The 19,426-nt window shown below is 33.4% G+C and overlaps 1 protein-coding gene and 1 non-coding gene across 2 annotated transcripts in view; one reads left to right on the forward strand and one right to left on the reverse strand.

The window, feature by feature from the left end:
* Positions 1 to 19,426, forward strand: part of Tanc2 (tetratricopeptide repeat, ankyrin repeat and coiled-coil containing 2) — a 412,218-nt gene that overhangs the window by 114,249 nt on the left and 278,543 nt on the right. Inside the window, exon 4 of the mRNA XM_077800862.1 lies at positions 5,006 to 5,188. Coding sequence (XP_077656988.1) covers positions 5,006 to 5,188 — 183 coding nt within the window. The remainder of the gene's footprint in view (positions 1 to 5,005; positions 5,189 to 19,426) is intronic.
* Trnaa-ugc (transfer RNA alanine (anticodon UGC)) lies at positions 14,063 to 14,135 on the reverse strand. Its single transcript has one exon. It is a non-coding gene; the product is annotated as a tRNA-Ala (tRNA).

Consider the following 19,426-nt stretch of genomic DNA (forward strand, 5'->3'; position numbering starts at 1 on the left):
ATTATAAGACTTCATAGTGATGGCTGAAATTTTAACTAAATCATGTTTACTCCTAACATTTTTTTAAATATCCATATACTTGATATCCTTGAGCTTCCCCCCCCCACCCTCCTTTGGTAACAGGAACTGAACCCAGGGATACTTAACCACTGAACCACATCCCCAGCCCTTTTTTGTCTTTTATTTAGAGACAGGGTCTTACTGAATTGCTTAGTGCCTTGCTTTTACTGAGGCTGGCTTTGATTCATGATACCCCTGCCTCAGCCTCTAGAGCCACTGGGATTACAAGCATGCCTGGCTATCCCCAGCCCTTTTTATATTTTATTTTGAGACAGAGTCTTGCTAAGTTACTTAGGGCCTTGTTAAGTTGCTGAGGCTTTCTTTGAACTTGCAATATTCCTCCCTCAGGAGACATGAGCCAGTATGCCCAGCTTCTCTGGGTTTTCTTAGCTCAACTTTTGAATACCTAACCACCAAGTGGGCAGCAGTGTAACTTTATTATTTCTGTCAAAAAAGCAGGTATTTTATTTTGCCATATCTCCATTGCATTATTTCTGTAGCTTTTAATTTGCTTGATTGAAGCAGGAAAAGTGGTAAGAAAAAAGAATAGTGGAAAATAAGGATTTATTAATATGGAACACCAATAAATGTTGCTTTACATCATTGTAAATTGGATTTATAACTTTTTTTTTTACTTCTTTGTTTTACAAAACTGTATAACTATTGCTTTTGTCATGAGCTTTGCAGTAGCTTCCACTAGTGTGGGACAAGTATATTTTATTGGCCCTTTAATGCCATTCTGGGACATGACTTGCTTGAGCCAGTGGAATTTTAGTGAGCAGAGGCCTTATATAGGCTTTTCTGATTTGACTTACCTTCCTGAGTTCCTCTGATTCGCCATGAGAACAATATGCCCCATGTATTCATTTGCCATTCAGTGAGTGGGTCCAATATTAAAAATACATTGGTGTGAATTTGAACCTGACCATTATCCTGTTAACTAGCTCAGTTCTCTGGAGCCCAGCCTAGATCAGCTGACCCACAGTTTACAGATTAATGTACATAACACAAATCTGTTGCAAAACACTGAGATTTTGAGGTTTCCAGTTATCTAAGAGAACTGATATTCAGATTCTGTGAAGTTCATCAGTACTTTTCTTTACTTGAAACATTTTCAGTTTTTTCTTTGTAGCAACAATGAGTTCAAACATAATTTATAGGACAGAGAAAATGGAAGAAAATGTTTTGAAGCTGAAAAGTAAACTAGGGCAGCCAAATTGGACTAATTGCAATATGATTCCTTAAGGAGTATTACTAGATTCTAAAATTATCAGCTAATTTTTAACAGTGGAACATTTTAAGTGAAAAATGGTACTCTACTAAGTCAAATCATTCTTCTAGATACACTGCTTTAAAAAATCAAATAATGATTTTTTTCAATAAAAGTATTCCTCAGGAAATTGCACTAGTGGTATGCCTTTTTGCTTATAAATATGTAAAATTCTATAATTCTATAGAAATCCATATCAGGTCTTTTTCATGAAAGTCTAAACATTAGAAATCTATTATGAGAGAAACAGACATGAAAAATAGGACTAAGAGACACAATATCCATCTGATCAGACTTCCAGAAAGAGAGGATAGTTGGAAGAAAAGAATTACTCAATATAGTAAACCAAAGGGCCCAGATACTAATGAGAAGAAAAAGTTAGAACTTTCTGATAAAATTTCTGAAATTTAAGAAAAAAGAATAAATTCTAGATTTCTCCTAATAGAATTTTGGAGAAAAAATAATAGTGTCCTGACTAAAGTAGTGGTGGGAGAAATGGAAAGAATTTAGCAGATTTGGAATATATTTTGTATTGATAATCTGCAGAAATGCTAATTCATTTGTTGTGAAGGGCTGGGAAAGGAAGAAATGAACAATGGTTTCTAGATTTCTGAATTGAATAAATATATGGTTAGTGATAAATATCTATATAATTTTTTATTGAGGTGAAATTTATATACTATAAAATTCACCATTTTAAAGTGTACAATTCAGGGACCAGAAAGTGTAGTACAGAGGAAGAGTGTTTGCCTAGTGTGAGGCTTTGGGTTCTATCCTCAGTACTGCCTCCCCCCCACCCCAAATGTGCAATTCAGTGGCTTTCATTACATTTGTAGTGCTGTGTAAACATCACCTACTACTTAATTCATCATCCCAAAAGAAAACCCTATATCTATCAAGCAGTTACTTCTATTTCTTCTTCCTCCTAGACTTTGCAAACCACTAGATTCCTTTGTCTTCCTTGTTTTCTCCATTTTGAACATTTCATATAAATGGAATCATAGAATATGTGGCTTTTTGTTACTATCTTTTTTCACTTAGCATTATCTTTTTAAGGCTTTTAATATTATACCATGAATCAGACCTTCATTCTTTTATGACTAAATAATAATTTCATTGTATAGCTATACCACATTTTGTTTATCAATATAACAGTTAATGACATTTAGGTTGTTCCCATTTTTTGACCATGTGTTTAAGTTTTTAATTGAACACTTGTTTTCATTCCTTTGGATATATATACAGGAGTAGAAGAGCTGAGTTGTATGGTAATTCTATGTTAAATTTTTGAAAAACCACCAAACTATTTTACACAGCAGCTGCACTATTCTATATTCCTTAATCAGTTATTGAGGATGCTAATTTCTCCACATTTCTCATCATTATCTTTGGTCACTTAAAAAAAATCTATTGTTAGTGGGTATAAGTAGTATACCCACATTTTATACATTTTGTCTTTGATTAGCTTTTCTGTAATGATTATTGAGGGGTTTTTTTTGTTTGTTTGTTTGCCAGTACCGGGTATTGAATCCAGTGGTGCTCTACCACAGAGTTACATCCCCAGTCCTTTTTATTTTTTGTTTTTTTTATTTTGAGGGTGTCACTAAGTTGCCCATGCTGGACTCAAACTTGCAATCCTGCCATGTGCCACCATTCCTGGCTGGTTGTTAAGTATCTTTTCATGTGTTTTTTAATGTCTATTTTTGGAGAAATGTTTATACAAGTTCTTTGCCCATTTTTAAATTGGGCTATTTGTTGTTGTTGAGTTGTGGGAATTCTTGATATATTCTGCATGTTAGAGCTTTATCAGATATATGATTTACAAATATTTTCTCCCATTCTGAGAGTTGTCTTTTCACTGTCCTGTTAGTTTCCTTTGTTGCATAAAAGTTTTTTGTTTTAAATTCCAGTGAAATGCAATTTATCTATTTTTTTCTTTTATTGCTTATTCTTTTGGTGTCATGTTATGTAACTTAGCTTTTCATCATGTGACAAAATACTTCAGAGAATCAACTTAAAGAAGGAAAGATTGGTTTTGGCTCCCAGTTTCAGAGGTTTCAGTTTATAGTCATTTAGCCCCATTACTTTGGGTATGTAGCAAAGCAGAAGATCATGGCAGGCAATGTACGGAGGAACAGAGCTGCTCAGTTTATGGCAGCTAGGGGGAGAGGGAAAGAAGGATAGAGGCCAGGGACAAAATAGATCTTTCAAAGGAATGCCCAGTAACCTACTTCCTCTATCTAGGCCCACCTCCTAAATTTTCCACCACCTCTCAGTATCATCACCAGCTGGGGATGAAGACTTCAACACATGAACCTTTGGGGGGAATTCCAGATCCAAACTGTAACACTTACCTAAGAATCCACCATCTATTTTTTGATACTTCACTCATCATTCTAATGTATATTTCGCTTTACTAATTTCTCATCTTCTATGTCTAACCTTCCTTTAAATTCATCTATTAAAATTTTAATTTCATAATTCTAATTCTGTTAAAATCCTGAACTTTTTTTTTCTAAACATGTAAACATACTACTTTAACTTTTATGCCTCATTGTTCCTTACTTTATATTTCTAGTCAGACTATTTCTTGATTTTATGACTTTTCTAATTTGCTTTTGTTCATGTTATCTTATCTCTGTTATTGTTAATTAAGGGCCAGATAGTAACATGATTAAACAATATGGATACTTTGAGACCTAGAATGTTGTTGGTATACTCCAAGAAGATTTATGCTTATTTTTTGGTGGGCCCTAGCAATATAGGACTGCCTTCAACATTTGATTTTGTAGAAGGTATTTGGAGTTGACCTTGTGAAGGCAAGTCTAGATTTAGTTCGTATTTACTCCTTTGAACTTTCAGTCAAAGTGTTAGAATTTTACCTCTTCACACCTTGGTGAGCCCTAGACTCTTAATAGTTGTTCTCCTAGCGCCATAAAACTATCAGTAATTTGTTAGCCTTTCTGATGCCACTAAGTAAAAAATATCCCCAAATGCTGGAATTTCAGTCTTTTCCTTGCAATTCTTCATCATGCTGTTAATCTTCTACTGACTTCAGGAAGATTTTTAAAGTATATTTTTCTAGGGGTCTTAGGGAAAAGTTGGTCTGAAATATGTAATCCACCATCACTAGAAGTGGATGTCAACAGCATATAATTATTTCTTCTTCTTCTTTTTTTTTTACTTACAAAAATTAGAGCAGATTAAAAGATCACCATATGATAGTGTCAGTCTTACCCACTTGTATTTTTATGTAGTTTCTTTAGGGAAGGAGACAAAGAGATAAAGTTACAGAAATTCTGCTAACAATTGCACATTGATAAGCAAGCAAATATCTTCTTTCAGATTCTATCAGGAGAAAAATGTAAGAACATAGCTCTAATTTTAACATTTTGTTGTACTATTTCCTTACATAACTGTATCTCTTCTGAGGCAGTGAGCCCCTGTTAATGAGGAACCCTGTTTTATTCATCTTTGATTTCCTAGAGGTAGACCTGGAGTTGGGTATGCAGTAAGTGTACAAATGAATGTGTTAAAAATGCCTTATTTAGTTTCTCACAGTGAAAAATCAATGTTAGTATATATTGTTCTGAATCACTTTAAAAGATACATTTTAATAGGGAAGTAAGAATCTTTTCTCACTAGCTCTTTCATTCTATCCTTTCCTATTAACAGGTGGCATCTCCACAGAAAGCGACTGTGCTTTTGAGCCAGACTATGCTGTTCCACCACTTCCAGTGAGTGAAGGTATGCAGCACATTCGGATTATGGAGGGCATGTCTCGCTCTCTTCCATCCTCCCCCTTACTCACACATCAGTCTATCAGTGTTCGGCTCCAACCTGTGAAGAAGTTAACTGGTAAGGACTTTACCTGAATTTAGTATGTTTAACAGGAAACGTAAAGATATGGAACTTGAGGTCAGATCAGATGTGTTTATGTGCATCTTTAGGTTTTTCCTCTTTGGCCTTCCTAAAGTCAGACTCTTCAAAAGTGGAGCTCTGACTGAATTTCATTTAGGGAATTAGAACAGTACTCTAACAGATTGATATATTTATTTTCTAAGTGACCCATCTGTTGTGGACATATTTTCCTAGATTTTCAGGAAGTTTCCAGTTTTGCCAGAATACACTGTTGTTCTGATTTCATTTATCAGCTTGTTCATGTCAGATTAACAGATGGAGATATTGTAATTTTAGGATAATAAGATCTTAATAGTTCAGCAAAGGTATGTCAGTCATATTTTGTTTGAAATCATCATTTGTGTATTTCATCTCTATAAAAGCTGATTTAAATATTTTCTTCTCTGTAGGACCTTAGTACAACTTCTTAGGATATGTACTATAATTCATAAATTGTCAATTGCATTGAATTTATTTTTGTTTATTTTTTTAAAGAGAGAGTTGGGGGGGGAGAGAGAGAGAGAGAATTTTTTTTAATATTTAGTTTTTAGTTTTTGGTGGACACAACATCTTTGTTTGTATGTGGTGCTGAGGATCGAACCCGGGCCGCACGCATGCCAGGCGAGCGGGCGACCACTTGAGCCACATCCCCAGCCCTTTGTTTATTTTTAACAAGAGAAAAAATACTTTAAATCATATGCATAAGAATCACACAAAATGTGAGACTGGAAGAAGGACCAGGTTACTGAAGTTTCTTATAGCATCCTTATCTACAAAAAGGACTAGGAGCTTGTGGCTTCTGCGGGGAGATGCTTAACATTTATGCTAGAGTTAAGGAAGAGGAAAAGAATTGTTTGGTGAATAAATGTTGTCTTGTTATTGCACTGAGTTTAATATCATCTCATAATATGTATTGTTCATTCAGATCAAGTCATTAGGTATGAAACTAAATTTTTATTAAATGAATATTTCTCCTCTTAAATTTTTTGGGAAGAAATTTTAAGATACAGTTGAATACGTTCATAAATATATAAATTCTTAATCCTGGGTCACTTTGTTAGCTTTCTTCTAACACTATCAGTATATTCTTGAGGACAGTCAATTGATATGTATTGATTGATTATGAGTGTAGGTAAGCATGAAATTAAGGTTATAATGAATGTTTGCTGTGTACCTGGTGTTGAGCTAGACCAAAGGGAGATTTCAATATCATATGACAATTCAAAAGAAAATAAAAGGAGGGAAAACAGAATTTTTAGATTCTTTTAAGCTGAATTAAACTTCCACTGTTTGTAATTTTATCAAAATATACTATTTCTTTAGTTTCACAAACATAAGTTTTATCTGTTTGCATTGCATATTATGTTGTAGAACACCTAAATCTGATAGCTGTCGTGATATGCTTTATTTTTTAAGAAACTGCAAGTTCAATTTCCATGTAGAAGTGAGCTGGATTACCTGAGGATTTGGAGGTTCCACTTCCTATTCCACTTACCTATCTTAATTTGAACTTTAACTTAAAAAGGCAACATTTATTAAAAGAGAAATGCATTTAATAATAAAGTCAATAACATGCCTAATATCACAGAGGTGATATAGTGAAGCAGTAAGAAGGGGCACAATTAATTGAAGACACATGAAATATAGAGTTTTAAATGTATAGTGTTTGAAGTGTGTAGAACCTAATAGTTTTATTTACTGATGACTATCAAGGACCTAAGAATTTAAAAATAGAGAATGCACTTAAAATTTTTTGAATTAGAGAAATCTGTTTCCTTAAAAAGACACATGAAAATGTTTTTGTTGCCACTTTTCTCCCAATTAAAGAAGATGATAAGAATTTTGTGGTTTAACCCAGAATGAATGAAATTATTTTGAAAGTTAAAACCTAGTAGATTACTTATCAGTTATTATTCCTTTCTTATTTATGTTTTGTTGTGAATAAATAAATGGAAAGTCTAATGGTGAAAAATTAGCTGATCATAAAGACATATTTTCCAGAGAATGGTTCTTACTTAGTCTTAGTTATCAAAATGCACTAATTTGATGAGACTATTAGGGCTGTAGTAATTATTCCATTTCCACTAACATTCGATCTTCTGTCTCTATTATAAGCAAGGAGGTTTGATCATTATTTTTCAGTGCTTTTTACTTCATAATTTAATAAATACTTATTTAGAGCCCACATATACTATGCACTGCTCTAGATGTAGTGGACTAGATGAAGGACACAATTTTATATTTCATTTGGGAGGGGTACTGATAAACACATAGCTAATAAATAAATACTTTAATTTTAGATAATGACAATATTTTGAAGATATAAAATAGAGAATTGAATAGAGACTAGGGTAGAGGCAAGGTTTCGGATTTCTTTCTATGGAATAATCAGAATTAGAGGAGGAAATATTTGAGATGAGGTCTAAATTTAAGAAAAGACAACCATGGGACGATATGGGATCTGAGTTTTCCATGTCAAGAGAAATGTCCTAACAAAAATCCTAAAGCAGAAATGAATTCGGCATGTCCAAAGAGTGGAAAGAGGGAGGTATGACTTAGGCAGAATACTCAGAGGGGAGAGTAGTAGGAAAAAAGTTGAAGAGGTACCTAGAAGTGAGTTTTTAGGGTCATGGTAAGGACCCTACTTTGATTATAGGATTTTAAGCAGAGGAGGAATGAGAAGCCAGATGATTTGATTTACTTTTTAATTTTAAAGATTGAATATCCCATGTTCATTAAGCTTATATGTGTTTTCCAGATCTTTAAATGTCATTGTCTGTATTTTCAGCAAGATGTATACTTATGTTTTCATCTTAAATTATATTTTAAAATTTCTTTTGATACTGAGGATTGAACCCAGGATGCTTTACCATTGAGTTACATCTCTAGCCTCTACTTATTTTTGATTTTGAGACAGGGTCTTACTAAGTTGTTTAGGCCTCACTAAGTTGCTGCTTTTGGCCTCAAATGTGATCCTCCTGCCTCCCAAGTCACTGGGATTAAAGGCACTGTGGTAGGCCTATCATTCTTCTTATGTTACCTCTGTACTCTTTAATATGTTAATCTTAGTCCTTCAACCTAGGTGTATATGAAGACCCCCTTTGCATAAATAAGTCAATGTATTTGAAAATGGACTTATCTGTAGGAAAGTAGTGAAAATAGGGAAAGGCCAGCTCAAGAATAAGCATACATAATTTGGAACAAATTAATACACTAAAAGTGGTTAGGAGAGACACAAGCCATGTGGTCAGACTGCTTGAGTTTGCATTCTGCCTTTGAGTTAGCTTCTGTATTGCTGTTTATTTCTATTTCTTCATCTAAAACTGGGGATAACAATAATATGACCTTGGGAAAGTTGTATCATTCTTCTGGTGATCACATTATTTAGTATTTGCTTAAAACTGTATTTGAAACTTTACCAGGTGAAACTTTAAAACTTTACATGTTTTTAAAATCATATTTATAAATGATTAATAGAAAAAATAATTATTGTATTTTTCATTTGAATGCTGACTGTGTGCCATATACTTATTAGCTCATGTATTCTTCACATGTATCTCCAGTTTATACATGAGTAAATCATAAAGTTAAACGTCTTGCTCTTAGGAAAATGTGCTGAAGATAATTTTAACCATGAGAAAAACTGAAGTTTAAAGAAGTTAATAGATTCCTCTTATGGACTTCTGGTATATCAACTATGGTTTTCTTTGTTCAAAGTAACAGAAGATGCAGCTAAGTAGCCTAAACAGTAAAGACAAACTAGAAGACCTATTTGATGAGCAGGCTTCAAGGTTCATTTAGTTTATTTGGGTATGGCTGTGCTTGAGGGAGATATGAGAGAAACTGTACAGACACTGTTGGTTCCAGTTATCTCCAGATTATAATTCACAACCCTTTCTGAGATTTTTTTTTAATAATCACAAAACCCTCAGCATTTCTTAACCTACAGATAATAAAAATGCCAATAGCTAATTCATTCAACATTTAATTTATGCCATTTTCCTTTTGTAATGCACATAAACCTAGATACCACAATTTTATTGCTAAGAGTTTATTTTACAAATGAACAAGTTTAATAATGTGTGTATATATGAGTATATATACAGTATTGTTTACATGGCAAAAACTGAAAATACAATCAATAATAATAGGTATCCATGTGTATTGTAAATTGATGTATAAACATGCGTATGCACACATTTGGTGGCAGTATAGAGAGATAATAACTCTCAGAAGGGAAAGGGATGATAAACATTTAGTTGTTTGTTTCCATTGTCTTCCAGACCAAAGTAGAGTATTTTAAGGAGTTGTTAATCAATTGTAAATAATTTTAATTATTTTGAGTCAGCATTGTTTAAAAAAAAATGGAGATGGACCATCACGTGGTAAAGCCAGGAACTATTTTAATAGGGGAAAGAGACCTCAGTATATAGAACTGGGTTTAATTCCAAGTATGATAAAGAATGTTGGGACTTTACAGCCAAGGAACAGAGTGGGGAAAGGAAGAAGAATCAGTGTGAATGGAAAATTAGGAAAGGGTATCCAGGTCAGGGGGATTTTCAGGGCAATCAGATATCAAGGATTCTTACCAAACTGAGTTACCAAAATTCTTGCCATAATTATTGTAGGCAGGCCAGGGACTAGGCCTAATTGAAAAGAGGATTTAGAGGAATTTTGAGGAGTTTGCTCCAGAAGAGAGTCTTTGCCACTTTAGATTTTTTAGCTCCTAAATATCAACAAATTATTGGATAATCCTTTTGTGATGTTTACACACACTAGATTTTGCAAGATAATGAAATTTTTTGTTTTTAGATTTTTGTGGGAGTTTAACCTAAAAGTTTGTAGGCAGAAAATAATTTTCTAATTTTTTTCATGTTTGAATGGAAGTCACTTATACACAGTGGAAGTATTATTTATAGTATTATAGTGTTTATTTATAGATAGATTTATGGCAGTTGTAGTCTCACTCTGTGTAGTCCATTGAAATATATTAGTCCTGTTTTTCTACCTCTGTTAAACCACTGCTAGAAAAAAGTTTCCCCAAAAATGCCAAAATGAAGCTTGATGGAAAAAGCCAAAATAATAAGTCATTCACTTTTTTTTAATATAATGGTTTCATTTCTTTCAGATTATATGATGTGTAAAGTTATGGTAAAAATTGAAACTGAAGAAAAGGAAATAATAAGAAAGAAAAAACATATAAGTCAAATAATTTTAAGTCAATTGCCACTTGAAATATAAATGATGTCAGCTTCCCTTAAAAAGACAGAAATTATCAAAATGCAGATACAGAAAGACAAAAGACAGAAAGCATTTCCAGTGATGTTATTTATAATGAATACTCATAAAACAAGATGAGAAAAATCTTACAAATAAATGAATGAAAATATATACTAGGCAAATGTAAAGGATGGCATTATTTGTAATAATTTCAAATAAAATAAATGTAGGAAATAACTAGGGCCAAAATTATTTAATATTCTCCATAGGTACAATTCATGAAGTAGCTATCAACTGTCATTGGTATTTCATTATGAAAAACATGATATCAAAATAAAGCAACCCAAGAGAAAGAAAAACATAATCTCATCACAACTTTTATAGATGTATATGATTTACTGATGTATGCTATAACATGGATGAACCTTGAAAACATGCTAAATGAAAGAGGCCAATCACAAAATACCACTATTGTGAAATTCCAACTATGTGAAATATCCAGAATAGGCAAATCTGTAGAGACAGAACATTAATTAATTAATGATTACCTAGTACAAGAGGGAGGAATATGGGGAGTTATTGCAAAGGATGTGGGATTTCATTTGGGGTGACGAAAATGTTCTAATTTAAGATTATGGTAATAGTTGCACAACTCTGTGAATATACTAAATTCACTGAATTGAACACTTTAAATGGGTTAGTTTCTTTGAAAATTAATTTATTTTAATTAGGTACATATGACAGCAGAATACATTTTGATTCATTGTATACAATTGCAGCACAAGTTTTCATTTCTCTGGTTGTACATGCTGTAAAATTGCACCATATGTGCAGTCATACATGTACCTAGGGTAATGATGCCTATCTCATTCCACCATCTTTTCTGCTCCCACAAATCCTCCCTACACTCCTTCCGCTTTGCGCAAAGTTCAGCATCCCCTTATGAAAAAGAACATTCAGCCTTTGGTTTTTTGGGATTGACTTACTTCATTTAACATGATTACATGGGTGAATCTTATGGTATTTGAACTATATCTCAGTAAAGATATTTTTTTAAAAAGAAAAACTATACATGGTAAACATTGTTAAAGGTAAAGTTAATGAACTTATATTTAGGGCATATTTTATGCCTCACAAAATGAGTAGCTCAATGACATGGAGGATATGGAGAATTTGAATAATGCAATTAATTAACTTAATTCAGGTAAGGGTAGAACCTTATGTTGAAAAAACAAATAAGAATCATATGTTCTTTTTCATCAGTATGAACTGTTTATAAAAATTGATCATATATTTAATAATAAAAAGTCCATAACAGTATACATTATTTTCATTGAAAATTAAAGTAGACTATAAAAACAAAAAGATGGGTGATAATTATTTTTTTGCTTCTAAATTTTTAAAGGTTTTAAAATAACTTTTGGGCCAAAATATAAACCAAAATTTCAACAAAAAAATAGTAAGTTAACATGTATTATGTATTAAAACTTATGAGATGCAGTCAAAATGATACTTTGTGAAAAAAGTCATTACCATGAGTGTTTTTATTAGAAAATAAATTCTGAAATAATTTTAATAATAAAATAAGAAGTATTGAAAATAAATTAATCACAAAGGTTATCAACAAAATTAAAGCAGAAATGAGTAAAACTAAACAAAAATATAATGCTTAATTTTTAATGAAGACATGAACTATTTCTTTGAAAAAATTAAGAGAATAGAAGAATATTTAAGAGGAACAATCAAAATGAAAAATACAGAAGTATATTGTGAATGGAGTGGTTGTCCTCATTTCCATTTTAGAAGATTTGTCGCTGATATACAGAAATGCCTTTGATTTATTCGTGTTGATTTTATATCCTGCCACTTTGCTGAATTCATTTATTAGCTCTAATAGTTTCTTTGTAGACCCTTTTGGGTCTGCTAGGTATAGAATCATGTCATCTTTAAATAGTGATAATTTAAGTTCTTCTTTTCCTATTTTTATGCCTTTAATTTCTTTCGTCTGTCTAATTGCTCTGGCCAGTGTTTCGAGAACTATGTTGAACAGAAGTGGTGAGAGAGGGCATCCCTGTCTTGTTCCAGATTTTAGAGGGAATGCCTTCAATTTTTCTCCATTCAGAATGATGCTAGCCTGAGGCTTAGCAGCAGCCATTATGAAGTCAAACAACAACAAGTGCTGGCAAGGATGTGGGGAAAAGGGTACACTTGTACATTGCTGGTGGGACTGCAAATTGGTGCGGCCAATTTGGAAAGCAGTATGGAGATTTCTTGGAAAGCTGGGAATGGAACCACCATTTGACCCAGCTATTCCCCTTCTCGGTCTATTCCCTAAAGACCTAAAAAGAGCATACTACAGGGACACTGCTACATCGATGTTCATAACAGCACAATTCACAATAGCAAGACTGTGGAACCAATCTAGATGCCCTTCAATAGATGAATGGATAAAAAAATGTGGCATTTATACACAATGGAGTATTACTCTGCATTAAAAAATGACAAAATCATAGAATTTGCAGGGAAATGGATGGCATTAGAGCAGATTATGCTAAGTGAAGCTAGCCAATCCCTAAAAAACAAATGCCAAATGTCTTCTTTAATATAAAGAGAATAACTAAGAACAGAGTAGGGAGGAAGAGCATGAGAAGAAGATTAACATTAAACAGGGATGAGAGGTGGGAGGGAAAGGGAGAGAGAAGGGAAATTGCATGGAAATAGAAGGAGACCCTCATGGTTATACAAAATTACATACAAGAGGAAGTGAGGGGAAAGGGAAAAAAAAAAACAAGGGGGAGAAATGAATTACAGTAGATGGGGTAGAAAATGAGAAGATGGGAGGGGAGGGGAGAGGAGGGGGGATAGTAGAGGATAGGAAAGGCAGCAGAATACAACAGACACTAGTATGGCAATATGTAAATCAGTGGATGTGTAGCCGATGTGATTCTGCAATCTGTATACGGGGTAAAAATGGGAGTTCATAACCCACTTGAATCAAAGTGTGAAATATGATATATCAAGAACTATGTAATGTTTTGAACAACCAACAATAAAAATTTTAAAAAGACCAAATATACACATAAATAAATAATAAAAATATAAATATATAAAACTGTATAGGAACATAATATGTGACAATGAAATGATTTTTGATATAGTATGTGAAATACAAAAATAAAATTATTGAATTAAGAAAAAATACAGAAGTAAAAGATAAACATGGAACATAAATAACACAATAAATGAATTAGCCACTGGTAGTAATTTCTTTATTATAAGAGAACATATTATAGAGCTTTATAGAAACCTCAGAAAAACTGGATGGAATGGAAGAAAATGAACTGTAAAATTGACACAAGAAAACTTAAAACTACTACTATCCTTGCAACCATGGAAATCAAAGATTCTTAGAGTCAACTTTGTGTTGTTTTAACTAAAATAATAATGATAATAATAGTAGTAGTTTTAGTAGTTAAAGATAATGTTTATTGAGCTGTTACTGCATGCCAGACAGTACTAGGTACTTTACATATGTGAACAGATTTGATTTTCACAGCAATCTTAAGTGGATAATCAACAGTAGCTTCTTTTTAATTTTATTTTTTATTTTTTCGGTGGTGCTGGGGATTGAACCCAGGGCCTTGTGCATGCAAGGCAAACACTCTACCAACTGAGCTACGTCCCCAGCCCCAACAGTAGCTTCTTTGTGAATACTTTCGATGATGGTGAGCTTTCTCCTTTGTTACAGAGCCTGATTTTGTTTTTAACAGTTTTAACCATTGGGTTTTTTTTTTTTTAAGATTAATACTTTTTATTTATTTTTTTGCAGTTTTTTAAAATTTTTATTATTAGTTGTTCAAAACATTACATAGCTCTTGACATATCATATTTCATACATTTGATTCAAGTGGGTTATGAACTCCCATTCCCCCCCCATACAGATTGCAGAATCACATCGGTTACACATCCACTGATTTACATACTGCCATACTAGTGTATGTTGTATTCTGCTGCCCTTCCTATCCTCTACTATCCCCCCTCCCCTCCCCTCCCCTCCCCTCCCCTCTTCTCTCTCTACCCCATCTACTGTAATTCATTTCTCTCCCTTGTTTTTTTTTCCCTTTCCCCTCCCCTCACTTCCTTTTATATGTAATTTTATATAACGATGAGGGTCTCCTTCCATTTCCATGCAATTTCCCTTCTCTCTCCCACCTCTCGTCCCTGTTTAATGTTAATCTTCTTCTCATGCTCTTCCTCCCTGTTCTGTTCTTAGTTGCCCTCCTTATATCAAAGAAGATATTTGGCATTTGTTTTTTAGGAATTGGCTAGCTTCACTTAGCATAGTCTGCTCTAGTGCCATGCATTTCCCTGCAAATGCCATGACTTAATTTACATAACAAAATGTGCCCCTCAGTTGCTGCTGCTACCCATTAGTCCTGTTATGCCTTTTAGAACCACATAACATAAATTAATCTCATTCTTCACTTGGCAATTCTTTATATTTTGGAAAGCAGCCATCATGTCTGATTTTCTCTAGATTTAAAGATTGCATTTAAGGCCACTTTAATGTAGTAGTATTGCAACTGTGTTATTCCCCTCATCTTCTGGGCTAGTAATAATATCAAAATGAACATAAGATTCCTTTAGAACAATTTTGCCTTTTAACTCCTTATCAACTCTTAGTGAACATTTTTCTCTTTACAGAGGCTTCATTATCAGTATCCATATTTTTGCCACCCCTTAGTTCTATAGCCCTCTAGATTTCCTGCATAGTTTTACAAAGACTACTTTTAGTAGTTTCATGTTCATTTCTTTGTGTTCTTTTAGAACTCCGAAATATAAATTGCGTGGGTCTGTATTCTGATAATGTGTTTTTTAACTCATTTTTCTTATGACTTACACTTAAGTGACCTCTTAATGATGTTTAAACTTAAATAAAAATTTCCTTAATGAAGAACATTAAAGCAAAATGGGGGTTAGTCTTAGTCTGTGTGTGCTGCTATAAGAAAATGAAACTGGGTAATTTATAAAGAAAAGAACTTTATTGTCTCAGTTCTGGAGGCTAAGAAGTCCAAGATCAAGGCACCTGCGGCTGGTCTGTTTGTCTGGTGAAGGCTGCTATCTGTTTTCAAGGTGGTGCCTTCTTATTTCCTTCTCTGGAAGGGAGGAACACTGTGTCTTCACATGGTGGGAAATGAGAAGGCAAGAGAGCATGCAGGGCAAACACTCTGAGGAGTCTCTTACAAGGACCTTAATCATACCTACAATTGAAGGACCTCCCATTACCTAATCACCTTTTTAAGGCCCCACCTCTTAATATCATCATACTGGCCATTAAGTTTCAACACCTGATTTTTGGAAGAGACACATTCAAACCATAACAATCATCAACCTGAATAATAATCAGAGAAAAATTCTCTAAAGATGAATTAAATTTGTGAATAACATTACAGTGGAAACATTTACCATAATAAGTTATGAGCATATTCAAAGTAGTTTGACGGAAAGGGAAGTTTTAAAGGTAAAGATAAAGAAGGTTACATTAAAACTTTGAAAGAACAATTCATGACCACAAGGATTAATGACATGGGTGGTGCCAATATGGAGTTGAAAGGACAATTGTTGGGATTATGTCCTTAAAGAAGTGTATTTTATGTGTGATTGTGATGGCCTTTATGCAAGGTTGTGGTTCTGGAAGTCTTTTGTGAAAGTTACTGTGTATCAGGCAATCATGGGTGAGAACTCTCCCTTCAAAATGTCATGGCTTTATTTAATTTTTATTAGGATTTACCTAACAACTTCATTTGATTCTGACAACTTTCACCCAAGAGTTGAGTAATGTTCTGTGTCTGTCATTTGGAGCAGGATATTGTTGAGTATGGTAGACTTTGGAGTCAAGTGTACTTGGATTCAGGCCTTGATCTGCTTGCTACTCGTTTCCTTCTTTCTTCTTCTCTCCCTCCCTCTGGGAATTGAACCTGGAGGGGCTCTACCACTGAGTTATATTTCCAGCTCTTTTTATTTTGAGGCAGGCTCTAAGTTTCCCAGGCTGGACTCAAGCTTGTGATCTTGTTTCAGTTTCCCAAGTAACTAGTATTACAGGCATGTGCCACCACACCTGGCTGACTCTGCCACTTCTCAACTCTATGATCTTTTCCAGATCATGAGACTACTCTTTAGTGGTTCTTTTTTTTTTTTTTTTTTTTTTTTTGTGGTGCTAGGGATTGAACCCAAGGCCTTGTGCATGCAAGGCAAGCACTCTACCAACTGAGCTATCTCCCCAGCCTTCTATTTTCTTATCGGTATGATAATGCTATTGTTATTTGTGCTTTACAGAATATTGTATGTATTAGATAAGGTATTATGTGTGTCAAGAATTTAGCAGATACTTTAGCTGATAGAAGGTGATTCATATGTGAAAGTTTATAAATAGTTACATTATTGTCTTTTCCATGCAGTGGATCAGTCCTTTGCTTGTTCATGTTTTTATCCCAGAAAACTTCTACAAATCCTTTTCTATCTTAAAAACATAGCTTTTCTCAATTGGGGCTTTATTCTTCTTTGTTTAATTAGAGAATTTTCAACTCTTCACCTTTGATTTTTTCCTTCTCTCTCTCTCTCTCTCTCTCTCTCTCTCTCTCTCTCTATATATATATATATATATATATATATATATATATATATATATTTTTTTTTTTTTTAACATAAATCTGCTTACATCAGGACTTAGGGATGTAGCTCAGTGGTAGAATGTCTGCTTAACATGCATAAGGCCCAGGGTTCTATCCCCAGCACCCCCCAAATACTATTTTTATTTACTACTGCTACTTATATTAGTAAAATTCCTGGTATGGCCATATTTATTTCTTTAGATGCTTCCAGATGTTTGTGAGTGTATAAATTCCTTTTTATTTTTAATCAGTACTCTTAAGCCATTTTCCCTTTTAAAATTACTAACCATTGACCATAGCTGCTTTTCTGTATAATTTTAAAGGAAATCTGCTTGCTTAAAATCTAAAGTGTAGAATTGACTTTTTCCGGCATTCCTTTTAGAGATATGGCCAGTAAAGGGTCAAATTGGGGAAAGCTAGGTTCTGAGGCAGAGAAGGAAGCTTCATAAGATATAGGTAGGTAGCAGTCATGAAATGAAGACCTAAACAGACCCTAAACATTAGGGTTGGATCACCAGTGGGTAACTGCTCACCTAGTACACATTATGACAAACACTTAAATATGATTTGGCAGTGGCTAATTTTTTTTAAATAGCATTACCTTTATCACCAGTAAGCTTTGTAACATTTGATGACCTATGCTGCATGCAATTGTCAACATTTTTAAAAAGCCTAAAAGATAAAATTACAGACTACTTTATTTTGCTTTGCACAACATTATATCACCCAACTGTGATCAATTAATTTTATTTGAAACTCCAAATCAAGGAAAAATAAATTAATAAGCACATTTAAAATCTTTTAAATTGTAAGTCCATGGGAGAAAGTGGAGAAGTAGGATATTATAAAAGGAATCTTACCAGCTAGAAAAGTTGGCCATCACTCAATCAAATAATCTCTTATATCCTTTTTAACTATTGTGCAATGATTCCAAGAGATGAATATCACTTTAAATTTTTTTTTAATTGTTGATAGACCTTTATTTTATTTATTTATATACAGTACTGAGAACCAAACCCAGTGGCTCACACATGCCAGGCAAGTGCCCTACTGCTAAGCCATAGCCCAGCCTGGATATCACTTTTAATATCACTTTTAAAACATGGAAGATTATAGAGGAAAAAATTGTATGAAGATTATAGAGGAAAAAAAATTCCTCATTGTCCATGCTACTCTGTTATCTTCCCCTGAATATTCACTAGGAGCTAGATGCTGTGGTGCATGCCTGAAGTTTCAACAGCTTGGGCAGCTGAGGCAGGAGGGTCACAAGTTTAAAGCCAGCCTCAGCAGCTTAGAGAGTTACTAAACAACTTAGTGAGATCCTGTCTTTAAAATAAAAATATAGAAAAGGGCTGGTGATGTGGCTCCATGGTTAAGCACCCCTGGGTTCAATCCTGGCACCAAAAAATAAGGAAAAAATAAAAGAAAACTCACTATGATTTTATGCTACAGTTCCTAGGAACACTTAGTTTTATGCTTAATTGACCCTATCCTTTCCTGCTCCCTCCTATGTAATTTGAGTAGTTTAAAAAGTATCAAATATTAAATGTAAAGAGTAATGCTATCCAGTGAGAATACTTTTCAGTCACAAAGGCAAGTAAATATCCACAATTCAAAAGAAATCCTTAGTGACTCTTTAAAAAGGAAGTAAGTTATATTTATATAACTTACGGGATTATATAAAACTGAACAAAGAATATATATGTTAATATTATAAAAATTGAAATTTTTATAAATTGCTAGACCATATTTTTTTCTCATGAAAGAAAATTATGGACCTAAATTGGTATATCCAGCCAATAAAAGTAATAACACATAGCATGATAGAATACTTCCCTGTCTGATAATAATTTTAAGCACCAGAAAGCAGAGTGTTCCACAAGACATTTTCATTTTAGTTGGTCTTTATGTTTATAAATATACCATTCCTATCATGAATGTCAGTCATTATTTCATGTTATTAGCTGAATTTCAAAAAAGTTAGAAATATGTTCATTTTGGAATTGTCTATGTGATATTAATAGTCTATTGATGATTTTGTCCAGACAACATAATGAACAGTGTTCTGAGTTATACCAAAGTTGGCTGAACATCCATCCATGTTTTCCCTTTTCTGATTGAAGTCTTCGTTTTTGTTCCTGAAAGTGATTTTTTAAAAATTTATTTATTCTAATTTGTTACACATGGCAGCAGAATGCATTTCAATTAAGCAGGTGGCATCACTATACCAGACCTTAAACTATACTACAGAGCAATAGTAATAAAAGCAGCATGATATTGGCACCAAAATAGACTTGTAGACCGA

The sequence above is a fragment of the Urocitellus parryii genome, chromosome 7 (assembly GCF_045843805.1).
Source record: "Urocitellus parryii isolate mUroPar1 chromosome 7, mUroPar1.hap1, whole genome shotgun sequence".
In the NCBI taxonomy this organism is placed as follows: domain Eukaryota; kingdom Metazoa; phylum Chordata; class Mammalia; order Rodentia; family Sciuridae; genus Urocitellus; species Urocitellus parryii.